The sequence below is a fragment of the Chaetura pelagica genome, unplaced genomic scaffold, assembly GCF_000747805.2.
Source record: "Chaetura pelagica isolate M959 unplaced genomic scaffold, ChaPel_1.0 scaffold82, whole genome shotgun sequence".
Taxonomy (NCBI): domain Eukaryota; kingdom Metazoa; phylum Chordata; class Aves; order Apodiformes; family Apodidae; genus Chaetura; species Chaetura pelagica.
The window spans coordinates 3,718,224-3,740,243 of record NW_009952990.1 but is presented as its reverse complement, the minus strand read 5'-3'; the positions used below and the strand labels follow the sequence as shown (position 1 = coordinate 3,740,243).

Sequence of the window (22,020 nt, the reverse complement as noted above, 5' to 3'; positions counted from 1 at the left end):
TGCTGAATAGCTGAATATTATTTCTTGCAATTTAAAAAATATCTAGCTATTATCCTAATACTTAATAGAAATACTAAGCTTCCCTTTAGGCATGTCTTTCCAGAGCAACTCTTTAAAAATGAACTAAATACACAGCTGACTCAGCTGATCAGGGAAGTGAGCGATCATTTAACATCTGGTTGTACTGACTGTGAAGGCAGGAGATACACAAGGGCACACTTTGTCTTTCAGTTTACTAACCTTACTTGATGTGCTGGTTAAAAAAACAACAAATACTTTTCTATGCATCTTTCTGAAAAAATATTAAATTTTGAGTGTATTTTACTGCTCAATTCTCTGATGAAAACCTGAAAATCAAAATGCTTTTTTTTGTTTGTTTTGTTTTGAATTTTTTCATTAAAAAACTCTGCAGCCATTTCACTGACATAAAAATGAACCTGAGTCTGTGGTGATCTGGATGTAGTGAATGAACATGAGTAGGAACACCCACAACTCCAGCTTCTCAGTTACTTCAGACTGAGCAATCTTTACAGGTCAGAGTCTGGAACTGCCTTTGTTTTGGGGAGGCAGGATGGGAAATCTCCCACAAGGTAACAAAACCAAACAAAAACAAAAGCAAAACAAACAAATAAAAAACCCTAAATCAAAACAATGAAAACAAACCCAAAACAAAACCAGAAACAAAACAAACAACCTGAAAAAACCCCAAAAACAAACCAAGAAGGGTCACCAGAGGTAAGATTTCTGAAGTAAAGGCTTGCTTTTGTTCTTACATGCATCAAGCACAGCTGTGATCCACAAGTGAGTTCAGTAAGTGCTGCTGCAGTACAGTAATTAGCTGCAGAGCTGCATCCTGGACCAATATATAGTCTTTCCAAAACCATACCCTGTACCTATCAGCAAGCATGACTTCTGACACAATTGGAGACTTTTCCTCCAATATTTCTCTGCTCTTGTCTAGTATCCTCAGTATAATTTAATTTCTTTATCTTTTTTTTACTAATATTGCGTGTGACCCATGTTCAAAGGATAAGCAGACAACACTTTGAAATTAAATATATAGACAAAATGGTTTAAAAGCAGTACAGGGCAAGAGGGAATATAGGAGGATAAACCATTTCCTGTCTGTCATCTTCCAGTCTATGCAGTCCAGTAGCAAATTAGACTCTTGATTGCAGTAATATATGTTGTGGATCAGTAAGCAATCATTGTGTTTAGCAGTAATTCTGGTGAACAAGATTTAAAACTAACTAGCTAGTAGAGTTTTGAAAAACAGGGTTAAATGTTTTCTGTCTTTAGTCACAGTGGTATAATCCCATTGTCTTCAGATGCTGTTTTCCCCTCATTTATACAATGGTTGTCTCACAGCCTTTTTAGTTGCACTGACAGCACAGTCTAAATTCACCATATGAGCTGCTACAAAGGCAATACTGTAAATCAGTGTAGTGTCAAATGGAAGCTGCCTGTGCTCAAACAAAAGATGAAACAAACCAATCTTGCCTGTACAGCTCTTACCTTCTGAGAAAACCCAAAACAACATTTTATGACACTTTCTACATCAAGAGCTGCATTTAGTAGACAAAAATGGGAGAAGGCTTTAAGTTAATGACAAACAATCTAGGAAGCCTTTCCAGTTGCATTTGCAAACAGATCCCCAAAGAGAGCCTTAAATTAGACCATTAGACTTGAGAGTAGACTATTGTGCCCCTGAACTTTTAAATGCCTGCTTTCAATAGGAGAATGCATAGCCCTGAGTTATTCAAACTCCTTTGATACAGAGGACCCCTCGGGAGCCTCAGGAGGGGAATTGTAACTGCCAGCAAAGAGCTGCCTAAGTGAGCTGGCATAAAACAGGGAGGGCTGATGTGTCCTGCCCTTCTCCAAATCTAGCACATCAGCACTGCTACGAGCTGCCTGACTCCATCCCAGGGTGTTCATACACGCCTTCTCTAAAGACCACTTAATCAAATTTCTCAGCAGAGATCAGAACTAACATCCCACACAAGTGCCCAAGTAATTAAGACAGTCAGTGTCTCATTACATAAAACCTGACAGCTCTGAAAGAAGCTTGAGAGCTCCTTCTGAAGACAGCCTGTATTCTAGGACTAGGGAGCATGTCTCAGGCAAAATTTGGAATTGTGCCATGTTTTCCAAACATAATGTTCTGCAATGATCATCACCAGCACCATTGTGTTCAATGAAGATGGTTGCTGCTGTTATTTTGTGTGGGGCCCAAGCCAAGAGACACACTCTGAGAAGCATTTACCAACTTGGGCCCTCCAGGAGCAATAGGAGAGACAGCTGCATTGCAAATCTCAGCAGGCAGCTTTAAATAGAAAATAGTCCTTAAACTCCACAGCAGTCTCAAGACTTAGATGGCCCTGAGAACAATGAGTAGCATGATTTACATAGCCAAGGAAGATGAATGTTTTAAGTTTAGGTAGCAGGAGTAAAGAGCAGCTGAACTGGGGTACTAAGAGTCTGTGTTTTTAACTGGACCTCCAAAGTTTCATATTTAAAACTTGCCAAGGAATCACAGAAATCCAGACTAACAACAGCTGCATCCCATTCCTCAACCAAGCTATTTTTAGGGATTTTTCAGTATTTTTGCAGTCATAAATCTTTCATTTGTACAGACTGACTGAGCCTCAGAAAGGGGGACAATAAGAAGGGCGGGTGGAGAGAAAGTAAAGTGTCACAGTCCCTCAGAAAGGTGCTATTTCAGAGGAGGAACCTTATCAACCCCATGGAGCCCTGCAGGTACCTGTAGCAGGCAAACAAGGAGCACATCACAGCTGTGTGATCACAACTGCCCTGACAGCAGGCTGCAGAAAACTCTAAGCTCTTTTCCATGTTTGAGTCTCAAAGATGAACTCTGACTTGTAGAAAATAAGAGCTCTCTTCGTGAGGCAGGGTATTTTTCCCCAAAATGCCAATAAAAATTAAAAACAATGCTATCAAATTTATAGTGCATCATTCTGGGGGAACCCACTTGCTGCAAGACCTCTCCCTTTCTTAGTTATCATATAAATAGTATCTTCCTTTCAACTGGAAGATACTCAACCATTTTCCATGCTGTTCTCAATTATAAATGAGAATGGGCCAAACCATAACCCCCGCAACACTGTTCAAATGATCTTTTTCCATTCTAATTGATATTTTAGATCTCTTTAAAACTGCCTCAGCTATAAATGCATGCCCATTAGTTGTAGTAAGTGCTGGCCTCATTTAAGTATGCTGGCTCTATTCCCAGAATAATGCTTTTAGAAGGGAATCTGTTCATACTGGGAGAAGTGGGGGAGAGTGAGGGATGACCAACAACACCTTTATCTCATTGTTATTTTTTCCTTTCTCATGTTTGATTAAGTTGCCTTTATCTAATTGTGAGATAACCAAAAACAGAGCAAGGTGGACACACACCTCTGCTGGCTGAGCACAATCAAGGCGTGAGATTAATCAGCTAGCAGGTGTTAAAAATTGTGTGACTCCCCTATATATACAAAGTTTCTTTGCAAAAATCAGAGTGTTGTGAGCAGAGCTACTGGCTCCCCAAGCTTCTGCTCAAAGGTACTGACTGAGGTTCTGCTCATGCTGCTGAGCAAGCAGCATCTGCCAATCCACATGCAGTTGTCCCAGTGGAGACTCAGCAGTGTGGAAGAGTTTGGGGGTGAGCTGGCTGCCAGAGAATTGGTTTCAGCAGACAGCTGGTGACAGACAGTTGTCCTAGACCCTGACTTGGTTTAGGATTGCAAGAGCAACTGCTGCTACTGCTGGGAAGGCCCAACTGGTGTAAAGTGCCTGGGTGAGTAGGTGAGTGGCTGCATCCTGCTAGTTTCTGTGGGAATGCAGAGCAGCTGCTTCACAAGTGCTTGGGTTTGTTGCCGTTGTTAGTTGAAGTAAAAATGAAGCAAATAATCAAGGCAATTTTTAGTTATTATGTCCAGTTGTTGCTACAGTTGAAAGCACGCAAGTGCAAAACTGAGTTTGTACAGCAAACATAAATCTGTCAGTTCCCAAGTCTCATGTGCTTGACTGGCAACCAAACAGTGTTCCTCTACTCCAAGTGATTTGCCTTTGAAATTTGTTATGTTTTTTCCCCACTGAAAAAAATGCAGAAGGTAAATTTTGACTAGGCAACTGAAATAAATCCCCAGGTGGCATCATCATAGAACTCTAACTTCCTGGGTTACCACATGGGTGCAGTTGTATAAAAGATTTTTTCTCTGTGGCATGGCAGGGGGTAAATGTGATGGTCTGGGAGGAAGGGTACCAAGGTCACTGGGAGTGCACCTCTTTTTATTTCTCCTTCTTGTCTGTCTCTGCAATGTGATCAGAAAAAGCTAGAAAGGAACTTTGTGAGGGTTTCTCTCTCCTTCCCTTATCTCCAGTGCCATCTGCTGTCTGCCGTTCTTCCCAGGGCACCATACACTCTCATCATGCTTTGCCTAGAATGTAGGCTGGGTCACCTATTTACAATGTCTTGAGTTCACTTAAGGTTTTACAGTGTTGCTAGGATTTCTCCAAGGAATACAAGAGAAAGAAAATAATCATCTGCAGCAGTCTATATTGTAGGAAAAATCTAATAAAATTTCAAGGGATGAAGATGGCTTCCTTACACTAAAGACTTTCCCCTACTGAATTGCAAAAGCATATTGAAAATAACAAATGGGCTAAAACTTAAAAACACACCAAAGAAAAAAGCCAACAAGAAATTGCCACAAGAATGTTTTATGCCAGAAATCATTAGACAACTGCAATTGAAAGGCCATTACCAACTCCCACTCTAATAAAAGACATTATAATCACAGTCTGAACAACTGGGGCAACACTTTTTACATTATATATTTGTCTCCCATGAGATGTATCTTGGTACTGATGTTTATTAATGTAGGTGATAATCATTGAATGAATGACTGGATTGATAAGAATATATTGAGAACAGCTGCTAAAAATAGCTAAAAGAACAATGCACATTATATCTTTACTGGAATCCTTGAAAACAAACAGGAAGGACTCTCTTTTAAAGATACTAAAAGTATAAGATAAAGATAGGCATAGCATTTAGAGAAATTTGTTCTCATCACAACTGATTCCAAGTTTCGTATTTTTTATGTGAAAGCAGGAGTCTGTTCTAGGGAGCAAAACAAATCACATTGGTAATTAGATGTTGCATAAAAGGTAGGTGTATATCTCTGTATTGTAATATTACCCATATTTGTCAAGTTAGAAAACATAACACTTTTAATGTTTTTTCTGGATGTCAACCAATTCAGCATCTAATTATCATCTTTTTTTCATTCCTTTCCTTTCTGCCATTTAGTTATTCGGGTGCTTCCTAGCCTGGGAGACACGAAATGTCAGTATTCCTGCTTTGAATGACAGCAAGTACATTGGAATGAGTGTATACAACGTGGGGATAATGTGCATTATTGGTGCTGCTGTTTCCTTCCTCACTCGGGACCAACCTAATGTACAATTCTGCATCGTTGCTTTAGTCATAATATTCTGCAGCACCATTACTCTCTGCCTTGTGTTTGTACCTAAGGTAAGTGAATTTGTTTAGCATGGGTCTGGCTTTTTTCCTTCTGTTTCGTAATTTTGATTTAACATGTCAAAGCTCGTTGCCTTTTCAAGTTCAGGGGATGTGTGTGAATTCTAAACCAAACCTATCTACAATTTCTTGGCTCTGGATCTCGAGAGAAAGAGCAAAGCTTGATGAGATTTTGGATAAAGTCGAATATGCAAAGTTACTTGAGTGTGAATACATGCATTTCTGAAGCCTGTATCTTTACTAAATCTGTGACTGGGGAAACAAATATTATTTTCTGTAATGTCAATAGAATAGTCTCCTTTTCCTACTTCTAGGAACTTTTTGGAAAGGTTGATATGTGGAGATTCAGCAGGGACAGGCCCAGTTGTCTGTTCTACTATGTTTCTTATGTATCCTAAGCAAGAATCTCTGCTTCTATACCTACAAAACAATAAGACCTCTTTAGTTCACTGTCATACTGTAAGGTCAGCTATGTTGAAACTCCTAAGGTATTCAAGTATAGTGGCATAGGCCTTATCAGTACTTCAGAGGAAAACTCTATGTACACTGCAAATGTACACTGAAGTTATATTTATTAATGGGTATATTAATGGAGTGAGGCACAGACTTCAAGGCATATGTTTTCATTTCTTTTTGCCGTTTTGGGTTCTGAAGATGTGTTCCTTGTGCATTGTTGGAAGACCTGAGAAGGCATCCACAAATGCTGGAACTTGGTCATTTCACTTGCAGAATTAAGCTTTAGACATGAGAATGACATCTTGAATGAAAGGGAAAATGGTTTCTGTGTAAGCTGACTTTAGCAAAGTCTCAAGTTTTGGAGAATGTATTTGATATTTTGAAGTAAAACGTGTAATCATATTAATTTTAAGTGACTTGCATAAACCTGTCTTTTCACCCAAATCAGGTGCTTATGCAGTTGGATGTCTGAAACATTCACAAGGCAAGAGTTAAGATGCAGGTCCTTTCACCTCTGGAACCTGTTTTAATCTTTTTTAAATGAATATTGATAAGAAGTTTGTGACTCTTTACTGGTCCATGTTCAATCAATGTATGAAGCAAATTATAGGTTCTGGTGCTAAGTGCATGTCTGCTGATGCTTCTAATAGGGGTCCGAGAACTATGTGTGTAAAAGGAACAAGCTAATAAATTTATTTCTGAAAGAAATTAGAGGTACAGAGAAACAACAGAAGCTGACTTATCTGCAAAAAATCAAAGTAATTCATTCTTCAGGACTGACTAAACAAGATGTTTTTACAAGTTCTGCAGTTCGCTTCTCAAATATTAAAAAGCTGTACAGACATATATGGTCATATTTTTATTCTGGTTCTTAGGGAGGAATCCCAACTTCATTCTAAATTAAGGCAATCTTTTGTAAACACAGCAATGCAGACTACTTAAAAATACTGCAAGATTTAAGCATGTAAGCTGTATGAAAATGCATATTAAAACTCTGATGCCAAAAATGCCTCCACAGAATGTCAGAACTCTCTTCAAAGAGAAAATATTATTAATGCTGTGACACGCTCTTCTGCCCCTTTGCTTTCATGCTCCTTTGCCCATCCCTCTTTTTTGCTGCCACAGGCTCTGAAATGACTCTTTTGTTTCCTTTTTTAATCCCTTCATCTGCTCTTTTTTTAAACCCCATTTACCCTGCCCTCATTTTTCCTCTCAATTCTTTCTACTCAAAACACAAACACGAGCCATAGCCTTCTGGTGTGAGGTACTTGATCTCATTCCATGTATTGTCAGGTTTCCAAACATTTAGCTATTCTGCATTAAAAGTGGTCGTTGGATAAGGTACAAAAAAAAAAAACAACGAGATTGAAGCAGAAGCTGGAAAGCAGCACTTCCAGTGCCCATGGTAGTGCTTTCACAGCTGGTGAGTTCTTCTTGCACTCATGTGTTTTGCCCTACATGTCTTCTCACCGTGCTGTGCCAGAGTCCCAGCAGCAGAGCTGGCAAGTGCTGCGTCCTGCATCTGTCTCCAGCACAGGTTTCACAGTAGCCTGTCTGGACTCCACAGAAGATTAGATCCAACACCACCCAGTCGGTACATGTAGGTAAGATGTCAGTGGAACACAGGCACCCAATAATAGTAGTCAATTAGTACAATTTTGGCAACATAGGAAGACTGCTGGAGGAGTACTAAGTCAAGCACAGGAGACAATAATGAGGACTTGCAGGATTGCACTTTTTCATTTATTCAACTGTGGCCCAACAGAAGCAAGCAGTAACATAGTTTTGGGCCTGGTGAGTATTTCTGTTCCTCAGCTATACAGAGTAAAACACATTCCTTTTAACTAATATTCAGCAGTCTCCTGGGCCAACAGTGCAGGAATACAGTTTTGTCCCACAGACTTTTTCTGGATCTGAATAGGCAACTATTCACTGCTGTAGGCAAACTAGGGAATGAAACATGACATTTTCCCCTTACTTCCTGTCAGCTCTACTAATCTTACTTGCTTGTAACACAGCAATTACTCTACTTCTCCAGTTAAATGTCCACTTCATCCATTGCCATCTTGTTCAGCACCAAGTGTCTCAGAAAAACATTAAGAAAATCTCAGAGTAAGATAGATCAGGGAAAAAAATGTTCATCACTCTCCCAGTTTAAAGAAATCCTCAAATATGGAGGTTGATACACATTTCTCTGCATCCTTCTTACAGTAACTGTAGACATTCTAGTTATCCAATCAAAAAATGTCCAAACATTTCAAAAACTATTATTGATTTCTGGGTTCAAGGAGATCCTGTAGAAGTGATCTGCAGAATTCAAACACACGTTATGTATATTTTTCCTGTTCAAAGTTAACTGCTATGTCCAATTATCTTTTTAAGGGCCAAAACTTCTATAATTATTTTCAGCTTACTTATAATGTCTTTCAAAGAAGCTATCTTGATATCTGTTCTCTCTTCATAAAGCTTTCCTGTGTTTTTCCACATTTATCAAACTTCCATGTCCTCCTGATTTTTCTGCTCCATGCCTTTTGAAACAGAACACTGAACTCCCTTCTAGTCACCCTCCAAGTGTGTATCATTGTTGTCAGCAATGGCATTGACACATTAATTCTAATCCAGTTTCCTGTAGAGAGGCAAGGCAAGGGGGGCAGGATTAAAACATTAATTTTCTGTGTTGGTAGCACTTTTTGTCTACTTGGCAGCGACTCTTTGTAGATATACAGTCTTGACTCTGTTGAAATTGAAATTGCACAGGTGTGAGGCAGCAAGACACAAGTTCCACTGAATTTATGGCCAGAAAAAAAGAAGGAAGCTCAACTAACCACATCTCCTGTACATCCCCTGTAGTATGAGCCTACAACATTGCCCATGGACTTTTCCATCTAATCTATACTATGTGAATTCATTCATTAGAGTATGTGTCCCTGTGGCAAAACATGCAGTCTTTAGCTATAAACTCCCAGATGAAGATGAGTCAATTGATGGATGTCTATACTTCTATCTTATATTCAGTTTGAACTAAGAGCACATAAAATTGCAGAGCTTTTATCTTGTTACACTTTTGCCTGCTAATTTAAGAAGCCTTATAATTACCGTTCTTCACCTTTAGCTTCATTTTCATGACATTTTTGGTCTGGGAGTTAGACACACCAGTCATTACAACCAGCCTAATTAGAGTCAAAGAAATGGGAGAGGGGAGAGGCAGAGAGTTCTAGGAAGACAGCTACAGCAGGTTACTCAGCATCTTGATTATCTCTGTGGATTAAAACTCTACAGCCTCTCTGAGCATCTCTACCAGTGTTTGACTATGTTCACAGAGATGTTTAAATGAAATCTCCTGTTTTTCAGTTTGTGCCTCACTTCCTTTCATGGGGCACCACGGAAAAGAGTCTGACTCCATCCTCTTTACTCTCTCCCATCACGTGTTTACACACAAGTGATGTTTCCCCCAATCTCTTGAATCTCAAGGCAATCTCAAGGAAAAAATCATCAGTCACTGTTTGTATCATAAAGGCTCCAATCCTTTCCAGCATATTTGTGTTCCTTCACTGGGCTTTATTCAGTATGCTCACACCTGTCTTGTACTGGGCAGCCCAAAGCTGGACACAACCCTCCAGGTGTGCTCTCACTGAGGCCAAGTAGTAAGGATCACCTCCATTAACCCAGGGTACTGCTGGCTCATGTTCCACTTGGTGTCCACCACAATCCTCCACAGTGTCTTTACTGAAAAGCTGTTTTCCAGCTAAACACCCCTCAATCTGTTTGGATGGGTACTTGGTGTTTCTTTCTCCCCAAGGGCAGGACTTTGTGTTTGCCTTTGCTCATCTTCAGGAGATTCCTATTGTCCTAGATCTCCAGTCTCTTGTCATCCCACTGAATGGCAGTGCAAACATCTGGTATATTGACTCCACTTCTTTGAGGATCATCTGCAAACTTGCTGAGGATGTGCTCTCTCCCACCATTCAGGTCACTAATGGTGACAGAACTCGCTCTAGTGTGAGCCTCTGAGCACTAGTAACTGGTTTCCATAATCCTTTGAGCCTGGCAGTTCAGCCAGTTTTCAGTCCACCTCACTGGCCACTTACCTAGTCACTACTTCATCAGTTTGACTGTGAGGACATTATGGGAGATAGTACTGAAATCCTCATATAAGCCAAGAAAAATAACTCTCTCTCATCTACCAGCCCAGACATCTCACTGAAGAAAGCAGGATTTTCCCTTCATAAATCAATGATGACTGCTTCTAATCACCTTCTTGCTCTTAATATGTTTGGAAATGGTTCCCAGGAGGACTTGCTTCAGCACCTTCTATGGACTGAGGCGAAGGTGGCCAGGCAATGGAGGTTGATACACATTTCTCTGCATCCTTCTTACAGTAACTGTAGACATTCTAGTTATCCAATCAAAAAATGTCCAAACATTTCAAAAACTATTATTGATTTCTGGGTTCAAGGATATCCTGTAGAAGTGATCTGCAGAATTCAAACACACGTTATGTATATTTTTCCTGTTCAAAGTTAACTGCTATGTCCAATTATCTTTTTAAGGGCCAAAACTTCTATAATTATTTTCAGCTTACTTATAATGTCTTTCAAAGAAGCTATCCTGATATCTGTTCTCTCTTCATAAAGCTTTCCTGTGTTTTTCCACATTTATCAAACTTCCATGTCCTCCTGATTTTTCTGCTCCATGCCTTTTGAAACAGAACACTGAACTCCCTTCTAGTCACCCTCCAAGTGTGTATCATTGTTGTCAGCAATGGCATTGACACATTAATTCTGATCCAGTTTCCTGTAGAGAGGCAAGGCAAGGGGGGCAGGATTAAAACATTAATTTTCTGTGTTGGTAGCACTTTTTGTCTACTTGGCAGCGACTCTTTGTAGATATACAGTCTTGACTCTGTTGAAATTGAAATTGCACAGGTGTGAGGCAGCAAGACACAAGTTCCACTGAATTTATGGCCAGAAAAAAAGAAGGAAGCTCAACTAACCACATCTCCTGTACATCCCCTGTAGTATGAGCCTACAACATTGCCCATGGACTTTTCCATCTAATCTATACTATGTGAATTCATTCATTAGAGTATGTGTCCCTGTGGCAAAACATGCAGTCTTTAGCTATAAACTCCCAGATGAAGATGAGTCAATTGATGGATGTCTATACTTCTATCTTATATTCAGTTTGAACTAAGAGCACATAAAATTGCAGAGCTTTTATCTTGTTACACTTTTGCCTGCTAATTTAAGAAGCCTTATAATTACCGTTCTTCACCTTTAGCTTCATTTTCATGACATTTTTGGTCTGGGAGTTAGACACACCAGTCATTACAACCAGCCTAATTAGAGTCAAAGAAATGGGAGAGGGGAGAGGCAGAGAGTTCTAGGAAGACAGCTACAGCAGGTTACTCAGCATCTTGATTATCTCTGTGGATTAAAACTCTACAGCCTCTCTGAGCATCTCTACCAGTGTTTGACTATGTTCACAGAGATGTTTAAATGAAATCTCCTGTTTTTCAGTTTGTGCCTCACTTCCTTTCATGGGGCACCACGGAAAAGAGTCTGACTCCATCCTCTTTACTCTCTCCCATCACGTGTTTACACACAAGTGATGTTTCCCCCAATCTCTTGAATCTCAAGGCAATCTCAAGGAAAAAATCATCAGTCACTGTTTGTATCATAAAGGCTCCAATCCTTTCCAGCATATTTGTGTTCCTTCACTGGGCTTTATTCAGTATGCTCACACCTGTCTTGTACTGGGCAGCCCAAAGCTGGACACAACCCTCCAGGTGTGCTCTCACTGAGGCCAAGTAGTAAGGATCACCTCCATTAACCCAGGGTACTGCTGGCTCATGTTCCACTTGGTGTCCACCACAATCCTCCACAGTGTCTTTACTGAAAAGCTGTTTTCCAGCTAAACACCCCTCAATCTGTTTGGATGGGTACTTGGTGTTTCTTTCTCCCCAAGGGCAGGACTTTGTGTTTGCCTTTGCTCATCTTCAGGAGATTCCTATTGTCCTAGATCTCCAGTCTCTTGTCATCCCACTGAATGGCAGTGCAAACATCTGGTATATTGACTCCACTTCTTTGAGGATCATCTGCAAACTTGCTGAGGATGTGCTCTCTCCCACCATTCAGTTTTCAGTCCACCTCACTGGCCACTTACCTAGTCACTACTTCATCAGTTTGACTGTGAGGACATTATGGGAGATAGTACTGAAATCCTCATATAAGCCAAGAAAAATAACTCTCTCTCATCTACCAGCCCAGACATCTCACTGAAGAAAGCAGGATTTTCTCAGTTTTCAGTCCACCTCACTGGCCACTTACCTAGTCACTACTTCATCAGTTTGACTGTGAGGACATTATGGGAGATAGTACTGAAATCCTCATATAAGCCAAGAAAAATAACTCTCTCTCATCTACCAGCCCAGACATCTCACTGAAGAAAGCAGGATTTTCCCTTCATAAATCAATGATGACTGCTTCTAATCACCTTCTTGCTCTTAATATGTTTGGAAATGGTTCCCAGGAGGACTTGCTTCAGCACCTTCTATGGACTGAGGCGAAGGTGGCCAGGCAATATTTCCCCAGATTCTCCTCCTCACCTCTCTCAAACACAATTTCCCTTCTCCCAGTCCTCAGGAATCTCACCCAATCAACATCACCTTCCAAAGGTAATTGAGACAGGCCTCACAATGACATCAGCCAGCTCCCTTAGTCCTCAAGGATACACCTCATCAGGTTGCATAACTTGTTGTGCTCAACTGCTTTAGGAGTCTTAGGGGTCTGGAATTTCTGAAAGCAAGTTTTATCAGCAAAGGCTAAGGTGAAAAAAGCATTAAGTACCTCAGCTTTCTACATCTCCTTTGTCACCTGAAAAATTAAATTTATTGTCTTCAAGCACCATCCCAATCTGCAGGCTTGCTCTGTAAATAAATACCAGGGCCCAAGTGCTTCAGTGTCTAATCAGTCAGAGCTCTCTCTATCAGAAATTAGGTTCTTACTTCGCACCACTGCATCTGCAGAATAGTTTCATGCTCTGAAGAACAAGAGGAAGCAATTCCAAAACTGGGCTATACCACAAAACCTGTCTGTCCTGTGCTTACAAAATGATAGCCCCTTGTCTCTTTTCGGATAACTCAACACTTTCGGATTTATGGTACCATGCTTATGCTCTCAGGGCAGGGAGCTCCTTCAGCTTTCTCTGTATACAAAGATATATGTGTGCTGCTTGGCAAGTGATCAGAAGTTCTGCATTCTCAAGAGTAATCTGAGAAGCTCTCTCCCCCTTGCTAAACAGCCAGTAGCTTTCTCTCCTCATGTTGAGGTGATATTTTCATGTCACTGAGTGTTAAATCTTCCCTATATTTGCCTATATTAAAGATTTTTAAGGTTAACCTTTTTTTAAGTGGCTTATTTAATTTCTTTGAACATATTTGGTTTATTTTGGGTCACTAAAACCTAATTAACTTTCTGTTATCCCCAGAGTGCAATCTCCCATGAGTTCTTTCTTTTAATACTCCTGCTTCATGAGTGTCTCTGCTTGAGTGTTACTTGAAACAGTAGGAAAGTAGGAATTTCAAATGAAACTGAGCTTGGGAAGAGAAGAGCTTGATGGGTTGCTCTTTTCTTAAAGGAGGAATATATCCTTTGAAAGTATAAAGATAGCAATGGAGGAGAAATACATGTTTGATTAAATATTAATTTTTTAATGTAATTAAAGTTAATTCAAATATATTTAAAATGCATTTTTCCTAATTTTTTCAAACACTTCTTTTTGCAAAATCGTTTTGGTTAAACATATTCTGTAAAGTTATTCAGAAATCCTCTCAAGTACTGCACGTGGCAAGCAGAGCTCACTTTCCAGAAGTCTGTACTTGAAAGTCAGAAAGAAACTCTTGGTTTGCATTTCAATGTTTGAGATAAAAAAGAAATAGCTGCAAAAATAAAACTGTGGACAGGATTTCTTAAGGCTTTTAAACCTTTCAGCTCATCACATTGAGGACAAATCCAGATGCAGCCACACAGAACAGACGGTTTCAGTTCACTCAAAATCAAAAGAAAGAAGATTCAAAAACATCAACATCCGTCACCAGCGTCAATCAGGCCACCACATCTCGACTAGAAGGATTGCAGTCGGAGAACCACCGCTTGAGAATGAAAATCACAGAGGTATTCTTTGCTCTATACACTCCCTAGGCCATTTTTTTTAAATTATATTTTGCTGCAGGTCTGTACTATGCTTACATGCTGACTACTTTTCAGAGGAAAAAATGAGCTGTCCCCATAGAAAATATTTAAATACTAGGAAACAAGTTATTTCTAGGAGTAGCTGATTAATACAGCAAAGACCTAACAGGTGTGATAAAATGAAAATGTGCTTTAGCAATTAAAATGAAGCTTCTATTTATTTGTAGCAGGCAAATTACCCTGCTGCTTCACATGGACATGCTGAGCACCATGGAGCAACAGCTCTAGAAGCATAACCTTTACATGCAAGTGAAACAGTCACCCGCAGCCCCAGGGGTACTTAAGAGCTCCTTTGTTCCTGTTTACGGCTGAGTTCAGAGACTGCTGTTGCTGTTATTTCTCAACCTCTCTGAGAGTTCACTCAAAACTTGCTAGACAGATTTTTACATCTGCCATGAAACAGAATTACATATTTTCTTAAGGCAGAAGAGATCTTTATGACCATGCCAGCTGACCCTTTTGGCACAACGGCCGTGAAGTTTCTTCAGTCCCTACCAAAAGGAAGGCTAAGTACATGGAGCACATTAATTCCATTGGGGCTATAACGTGTATATTTTTAATTATGTCCATCCTTGCCCTGGACACCTCAAATGATGACAAATCAGCATTGGAGACTACCCATTTTGTGAGACAGGATAATCATGCCTGATCTTACAAAAAAAACCTAACCCATTCTTGCCTAGTGTGTGAAGTATTTTTCTATCTTGAAGAAAAGCTATTTTATTGCAACCATTATTTCATCCAGATCTTAACAGCAATTGCCTAGGTAACCAAGAGATGTTTATTCAAACTGCCAAAGTCTCAAAAAGGAAAAGTTATCTCTGTCTTGCTAAAGACACTTAGTTCAGCTTTACCAGGTCCTTTTCAGGTGAGAGCCTCTCAATTTTAAATGGAGGCTCAGCTGACTACTGGGTATTTCAGTTTCTTTATCCTGCAGGTTTTTTTCTACTAAGCTTCCTAACTCACAAGATCTCAGCCTGTGCCCTGCAAGGCTTATGATGGTGATCACAGGTAATGCTGGTCAGGGCAACTGAGCTGTGTTGGTGCATGCAGGTCCTGCTGATCTTTTTAGACTTGGCTTAAATAGATTAAGTGCCCTGAACCAATAGGAGTTTCATTGTCAAGGGGATTTGGAGCATGCCCTACTGTGGTGAGCAGCTGCACCTCTGTCTCATCTAGCCTGAGTTGTTCTGTCTCAGTTTTATGAGGAGACAACTTTAGATCTAAATTCAGCATTTTTTAAAACATGCGGTTAAGGCAGTAATGAGTGAGGTGTACTCTGGATGTTATATCCCGGACAACTGTTCACAGAGAACATCCCAGATCCCAGAGATCCCAGACAATAACCAGATAGAAGCATCATTAAGATGTTTCTATGTGGTTATTTCCTGCTGGGGCAGCAGTCAATTGAATATAAATTAGTCTCTAGGGAGAGCCCCCTGTGGTCAGCTTAGAGCTAAAAGCCAGGGGTGTGCCAATCTGGCATTTCTGCTATGGCTCTTCCAGTCAGAAAACACCTGTGCTTCTATCCCTCTCCCTCTAGTCTTAAAGGGTGCTTTTGGGGAGGGAGATTGAGGACAGGGATTTTTGTTTCTTCCCACTCCTCTTAGTTCCGTTTTTTCCCTCTTGGAAAGTTTTTCTTGCAATGGCAGGTTAGTGCTAGCTGTAAGACTACACAATTGAAGACAGAAACTATATAAAACATGGGAGTAATTTTCAAATCCCAAAAGTATAGAGTACTCCCAGCCCCAAAACTAAAAACTGTGAGTTGGGTCTTCTTCAAAATTGCACACACACACAGACACAAAAGAAATGTCTACCAGCAGTGTAAAGGTAAAAGGAATCAAAAGGATCTTATGGAAATGAAACAGTCCCAGTACAGTTGACTGCAGTCACTCGTATGACTGGACATGCCCATGATGCCACAATTCACTTATATTCTCCTTTATGTTCGATAATTTGACTCAACAAAGTGGTTATAGCTATCTATGGTCCATTTGTACACATAAATAATAAATAGTTGAGAGGTTTTCAGACTGGCCTTTCTAATGCTCATTTATTTCTCATTCAGCTCTACATCTGAATTGCTTAAACTGTCAACTACTAAAGCTTATTCTTCTCATTTGGCCTGTGAGCAATATCACAGCTGAAAAGGGTTTGTTACTTGTAGCATGAATTTTAGAGGTTGTGTTGTAGTTCTATAAGAAAACTGTATTGGGCACAGTGTGACAATTGCGTTACTGCCTTCTAGTCTGATTACAGAAAGCTATGCAGGTGCTGCAGATACTGGAAGCAGTGACTCTTGAATGTTCAGGGATTCGTTCTCTTTCTATTTTGCAGCTGGACAAAGACTTGGAAGAGGTCACAATGCAACTTCAGGATACTCCTGAGAAAACAACATACATTAAGCAGAACCACTATCAGGATCTTAATGACATTCTAAGTATACGGAACTTTACAGACAGCAAAGGTGAGAGTTAGTAAAAAAAAAAATAGTAGCTTAACCCAAGATTCTGAGCAGCAATCCTATCGGATTGGTTCCAGAGCACTCGGGCCTTGGTGAGATGGATCTTTATATATTTTGCTTGCATGACAGAAAGCATGCAGATTTATACAATAAGCTATATGGTATCTACTGAGTAGTTACTTCTCTGTACATTTCTTCTATCGTATGCCCTGTGTGCATAATACACATAGTAAAGTGGGAAAATTTTAAAGTGTACTTGGGTTCAGAAGTGAAGTTTTGCATGCAGCATGGAGGGAGGAGAGTCACAGGATGTTTTAGATCTCATGAGAGTTAATCAGCCCCGCCTTCAGCAGTAGAAAGCCTAGTTTAATACGTACTTGTCTGAATCTGATGTTCAAATCCTGCTTTTGGACATTCCTGTCGAGCACGTAGAAAAGAAACGTGTAAATATTTCAGTACTGATTTGGACTTTAAACGTAGAACTGAAGGCACTCATGTATGAAAATGCTTCCCTGGGAACTGATAAAAAAGGATTTAATGACAACTGTAATATTCCTAAGCTGTTCCTACTGTGTCTTTTGCATCACTCCCTGAAGAAATGCATGGAAAATAATTGCTTCCATTAAAGCTGTTTTGCTTTCGGGAAGCAATAAGATCTGGTGCATAGTACAGTGAAGTGGCAGCCAGGACACTCAGCTTCCATTTCTGACTCTAGAATGGATCTACTTTGTGACTCCTGGCAAATTACTTTGAACAGCTGAATATTACTACAATATGTGAAAAACTAGTTTCCCCATATTGGGAAGTCATAGACACACATGGCTCAGGCTTCCTATTGATGTGGCAGCATGAGCTTATTTCAGTGAAACAGAAGCTACTCTCCTGTAAATAGGGTTGTTGAAGAATAATTTTAGAACAACAAGAACAGTTTATATATGCTTTTGAAGTATCGGTTGGATAAGGTTACTTTTTCATGTGTCTTTTGTTTTAGCCTGGGTAAACACATTGTTGTCTAACCTGTAGGGGGGAGGGGAGGGAAGAAGAAAAAAAAAAAAAGAGCTCCATAGAGTTCCCAATGTTCTTTTAAAATTAAAAAACAGAAGGGAGGGTGAAAGGAGGAAAAGGAAAACGTAAATAGCTGCTGGAGGCGTGTGACTATTGGGCTGAGATCAGCAGCAAGAACTAACATCAGTGAGTGGGATGAAGCAGTTTTACCAAGTGTTTGAAAGGAACACATAGAATATTCCACTCATATCAAATTCTCCAGGAAAAATGATAAAGCATGAATAATATTTCAAGCAGAAAAGATACATTGCATTGTGCCAAATGCCCATCTGAGTTTGGGTATGAGAAATACAAATTATTCTCAAGATATATGCTGGGTGTAAATTTAGGATTCGATGCTTCCCACAGCAGGTTGCACTCCATTAGCAGTAGTTTGCTGGCAAAGAAATCAAGGATAAAATATAACCTTTCTGCACTTACTTGTGGCTATAGCTACAAAAGACACCAATGTCAAACTACTGATTTAAGCAGCAGCATCCAAGATTGTCTGTGATCCTAATTTCTCCCCAGTACTGTTGCCCAACTTCTACATTTCTGATGCAGCATTCATGTTTAAAAACACCTGTACATACAGAGCTGTACTGTATGGAGTAGCCTGGAATTATGTACTATTGGGATTTACAGGGTAGATATTCTTCTGCATACTGAAGTTGCTGGACACCGTTTTCTGAACAGACCTACCACATAAAGGTCCACACAAAAGAGGCTGGGGGCAGGGGATGGGAAGGAAGATATTTTCCCTTGGCCACCTTTGTATTGAATAGGTTAGAGCATTTGTTCACCTGGGCATGAGGAAGAATTGGATCCCAGTTAACAGCAGGTGTTTGAAGCTTGGTCCTACATCTGATGGCAAATGTCCCAAGCATGAGTATTATGGAACATCCTGATACTCATATATCAAATATTCATACTTCTACGCTCTGAGCCACCATGTTCATCAACCTTTGCTACCCATTTTCTGTCCCTCCGTTTCCATTTCTTCTGCCTCTTGTTTTCTCACTTTCTCAGTTTCACTGTTCCTTAGCTACATGTCTGAATCTCCTGTTTCTCTCACCACCTCCATTCCCAATAGCCAACCTATGTGCTTAATTTAAATCTGCTATCCCAATAAAAGTAACAAGGCTTTGGAGAATTCATGCTGCTGAGTCACTGCTGCTTCTGACATCACTTAAATGGTACTTTAAAAAATTATGGCCCTTACAGCTGCAGAAAAGCTAACTCTGACTGACACAACTTTGCTTTCTGTAGCTATGTGCTTCATGTAACTTTCTGTAAATGAACGTACAAGAACCTTGAAATTATGTGCCTCTGATGCTACTTGAGCAAAGCTTCAGAATTATAAATTATTTATTAGCATGATCTAGAAGAAACCTCCACTGTGGAACTGGGGAAGCCAGTCCAATGTTATTTTTAAGGTGATGACAAGATTTGTGCCTACCTTGGACCTTGCAAAAAATGTCAGCTGAGAGAGAAAGAGTAGGAAAGTGAAGAGAGATGCTGTAAATAGCAGCTGACTTGGAGCTAAAAATCGTAGCAAATGTTTTGCCACATTGGCATTGTGTACATGGCTGAATCCTATGTCAATCTTCTTTATAAAATACCTTTCTGGTCTGAAGCAGGTCACATAGAGGATGCAATGTAGTGTATCCCTATTGCTATTGCTTACACCAATTCAGGGCACTGCATTTCAGAGAACAAATGCTATCAAAGAACTTATGCAGCGGATCTTGAACAAGTCCTAATCAAACTTTAATGTCATAGTACACTCCAGGAGGTTTCTGATCTGTAAAAGTTGTCCAGAGTTGAAATTCCTTACTCCTATAGCTGAGTGCCAAAGGAGGTTATTTGATTCTTCCCTTCCTTCCCCACCACTGTCATTTACATCAAATATGGATTTAGGACACAAAAGTTAAATTACTTTCACAAAAGTTAAATTACTTCAGCCAAAATAGATAGACAGAGCTGTGCACTCCCATAACTACCTGACCTCAGGCAAAGTTTCAGAACTTTGGGATTCTTGATTAGTTATTAACAGCAACAGCTCCTGGTATAGCCCAGGAGCTCTTTGATGACATGGGGACTCCTTTACAGCACTTTTCAGTATGTCTCTTTTAAAGAAAGATATTAACCAAGACACTCATCTCTTTTACACAAATGTCCTGAGACATCTACAGCAATTGACTATGTAAGAAAAGCAATTAGGAAATGTGGTTTGTAGTTTATGATTTGATGGCTTTTTTTTAATGCAGGCTTTTGTCTGCACTGCTAGATAGCTTTATGTGGTCAAGCAGTTCCCAGCGTGCTCCATGGGCCATGACTCTGCAACCTCAAATGGCTTTTCCAGTTGAATTTAAAAGGACATTCCCTTAACTTGATTTGCTACATTCCTCAGGTGACTTTGAGTCATTGTGTCTGCTGTCAATCTTGGCTGTGTGCACAGCACAACTTGAGCTTCTCCCCCAGCTTGCTGTTTGTGAGATCTGGTCACCTTGCTGGAGCTGCAGAGCCTGGCTTTAAGGCAGGGGTGGGTGAGAACACAGCTTGGCTCTCCCAACTCCTGTCACTGGCAGTGCCATCCAGAAGAAGCTTGGAGACAGGGCTGAGTTTTCCAGGCTGACATTTGGAAAAAAAAGGAGGACAAGTGGTTGTAACTGTGATGGTGTGTAAAGAGGAAGGTTGTGCTGCACAACTCCAGGGAAGAAATACCCTGGCACGGGCACAAACCATAGCTTCTCAAAAGGGCTCCCTCCACCCATGTAGCTGTTGTGCCAGAAACAGGAGAGATGTTGTGAAGGCAGGAGTTATTCCTACTGTGCAAGTTCCAGCAGAGATAAAAGTTACTGAGCAGAAAAATACAGAGGGAAGATACTATATGGTTGGGGGGGGGCTGGCTAATTTCGAAACACTTGGAATCTTGCAATCTTACTGTATTTGAATTCTCTTTGACGTTCTTTTACATTAAATTATTTCTACATGAGTGATTCATAGATTGCAAGAGTATCACGTAAAGCCACACTCAGAAGAAATCCTGCAGCACAATCTCCATTTATTTCTACTTTTGCGAGTACATTTCTGAAAAGCATATTAGGAAAATTAATGAATGACAGACACGCTATGGAAGGCATGTAAGAAGCAAGAGAGAACCTTGCAATAGTCCCCACTTAAAGACAAACCCTTTTCGCAAATTCTTCCTCTGCAGGTGCCTTTGGTTGCTCCAAAAGCCTTTTCTGTTTTGAGCCAGAAAACAGTCTTTACTCACTGCTGTAAATGGACTGGGAGCATTCATTTGCATGTCAGATAAGCCTACATACTGTCAGTTGTCACCCCACTCCAATGTTTCCTAGTGTTAGTTTTTTTCCCATGTAAAAGCATGTCAAAGAAAAACAGGTTTCAGAGGCATGTTGCGTGTAACTGCAAAGCAAAACTGAGTTCATAAGGGGAGTGGATACAACTTCTATGAAGTTAGTGTGATTCAAGCATTAAGCTTGAGATTGAAACCAGAGTCAAAGGAAGGGCTTTCAGCAATAGGTGTCTGAGACTTTGAAGGAATTCTGTTTTAAAGAAAGGATATAGCTCATTATATCTGTTGTATACAGAGATAAATAGGGATGCATACACTAGGGATATACTAGTTTCTGTGGAGCCCAGCAAATGGATTCTAATCCTGTAACTGCAGCTTGTTTCTTTTTCAACAGCTGAGACCAAACTGCCAGAGGTTCAGTGCCTGCCCTTCCTACAGAAATAAATCTGTAGTAAAGGGAGTTTCTTCTGGTTTAAAATAGTATTAATCAGATTATAATCTTGCTGGCTATTCTTTTAAAAAAATAGCTTCCTTTCAAAACATAGCTATCAGAAGTCTGCCTGATAGACTGCCTGGTGCTGTGAGCTTACTTCAGGAGAACTTTTTCTGAAATACTCAGCAGATGATGTGATAATTTTAATTTTTCCTTTCATTTTACTTTATTTTCATCCTCTTCACATAAAATGCAGTAACTGGCTAGTCTTGTTTTATGGTCCAAACAACAGAAGTGTGAAAAATTACAGTAGATTTTAAAACTCTACCGTTAGCTTTGAAGTTTCCAGAGTTCTTTAGTAAATCAGCAAGGCTATCTCTGCCAGCTCTTATAAGTCATTGTCAAGCCGCACTTGCTTCTTTGTGGAGCATAAAACATGTTTTCTAGCAAAGAGAAAACGAGTGGAATTCAAAGATGTGGGGTGAACTGTGGTTG

General features: G+C 40.0%; 1 protein-coding gene across 1 annotated transcript in view; it reads left to right on the top strand.

The window, feature by feature from the left end:
- GABBR2 (gamma-aminobutyric acid (GABA) B receptor, 2) overlaps window positions 1–22,020 on the top strand; it is a 371,505-nt gene that overhangs the window by 336,953 nt on the left and 12,532 nt on the right. The window contains exons 15-17 of the mRNA XM_009996521.1: window positions 5,321–5,545; window positions 13,999–14,181; window positions 16,600–16,729. Of these exons, the coding sequence (XP_009994823.1) occupies window positions 5,321–5,545; window positions 13,999–14,181; window positions 16,600–16,729 (538 nt within the window). The remainder of the gene's footprint in view (window positions 1–5,320; window positions 5,546–13,998; window positions 14,182–16,599; window positions 16,730–22,020) is intronic.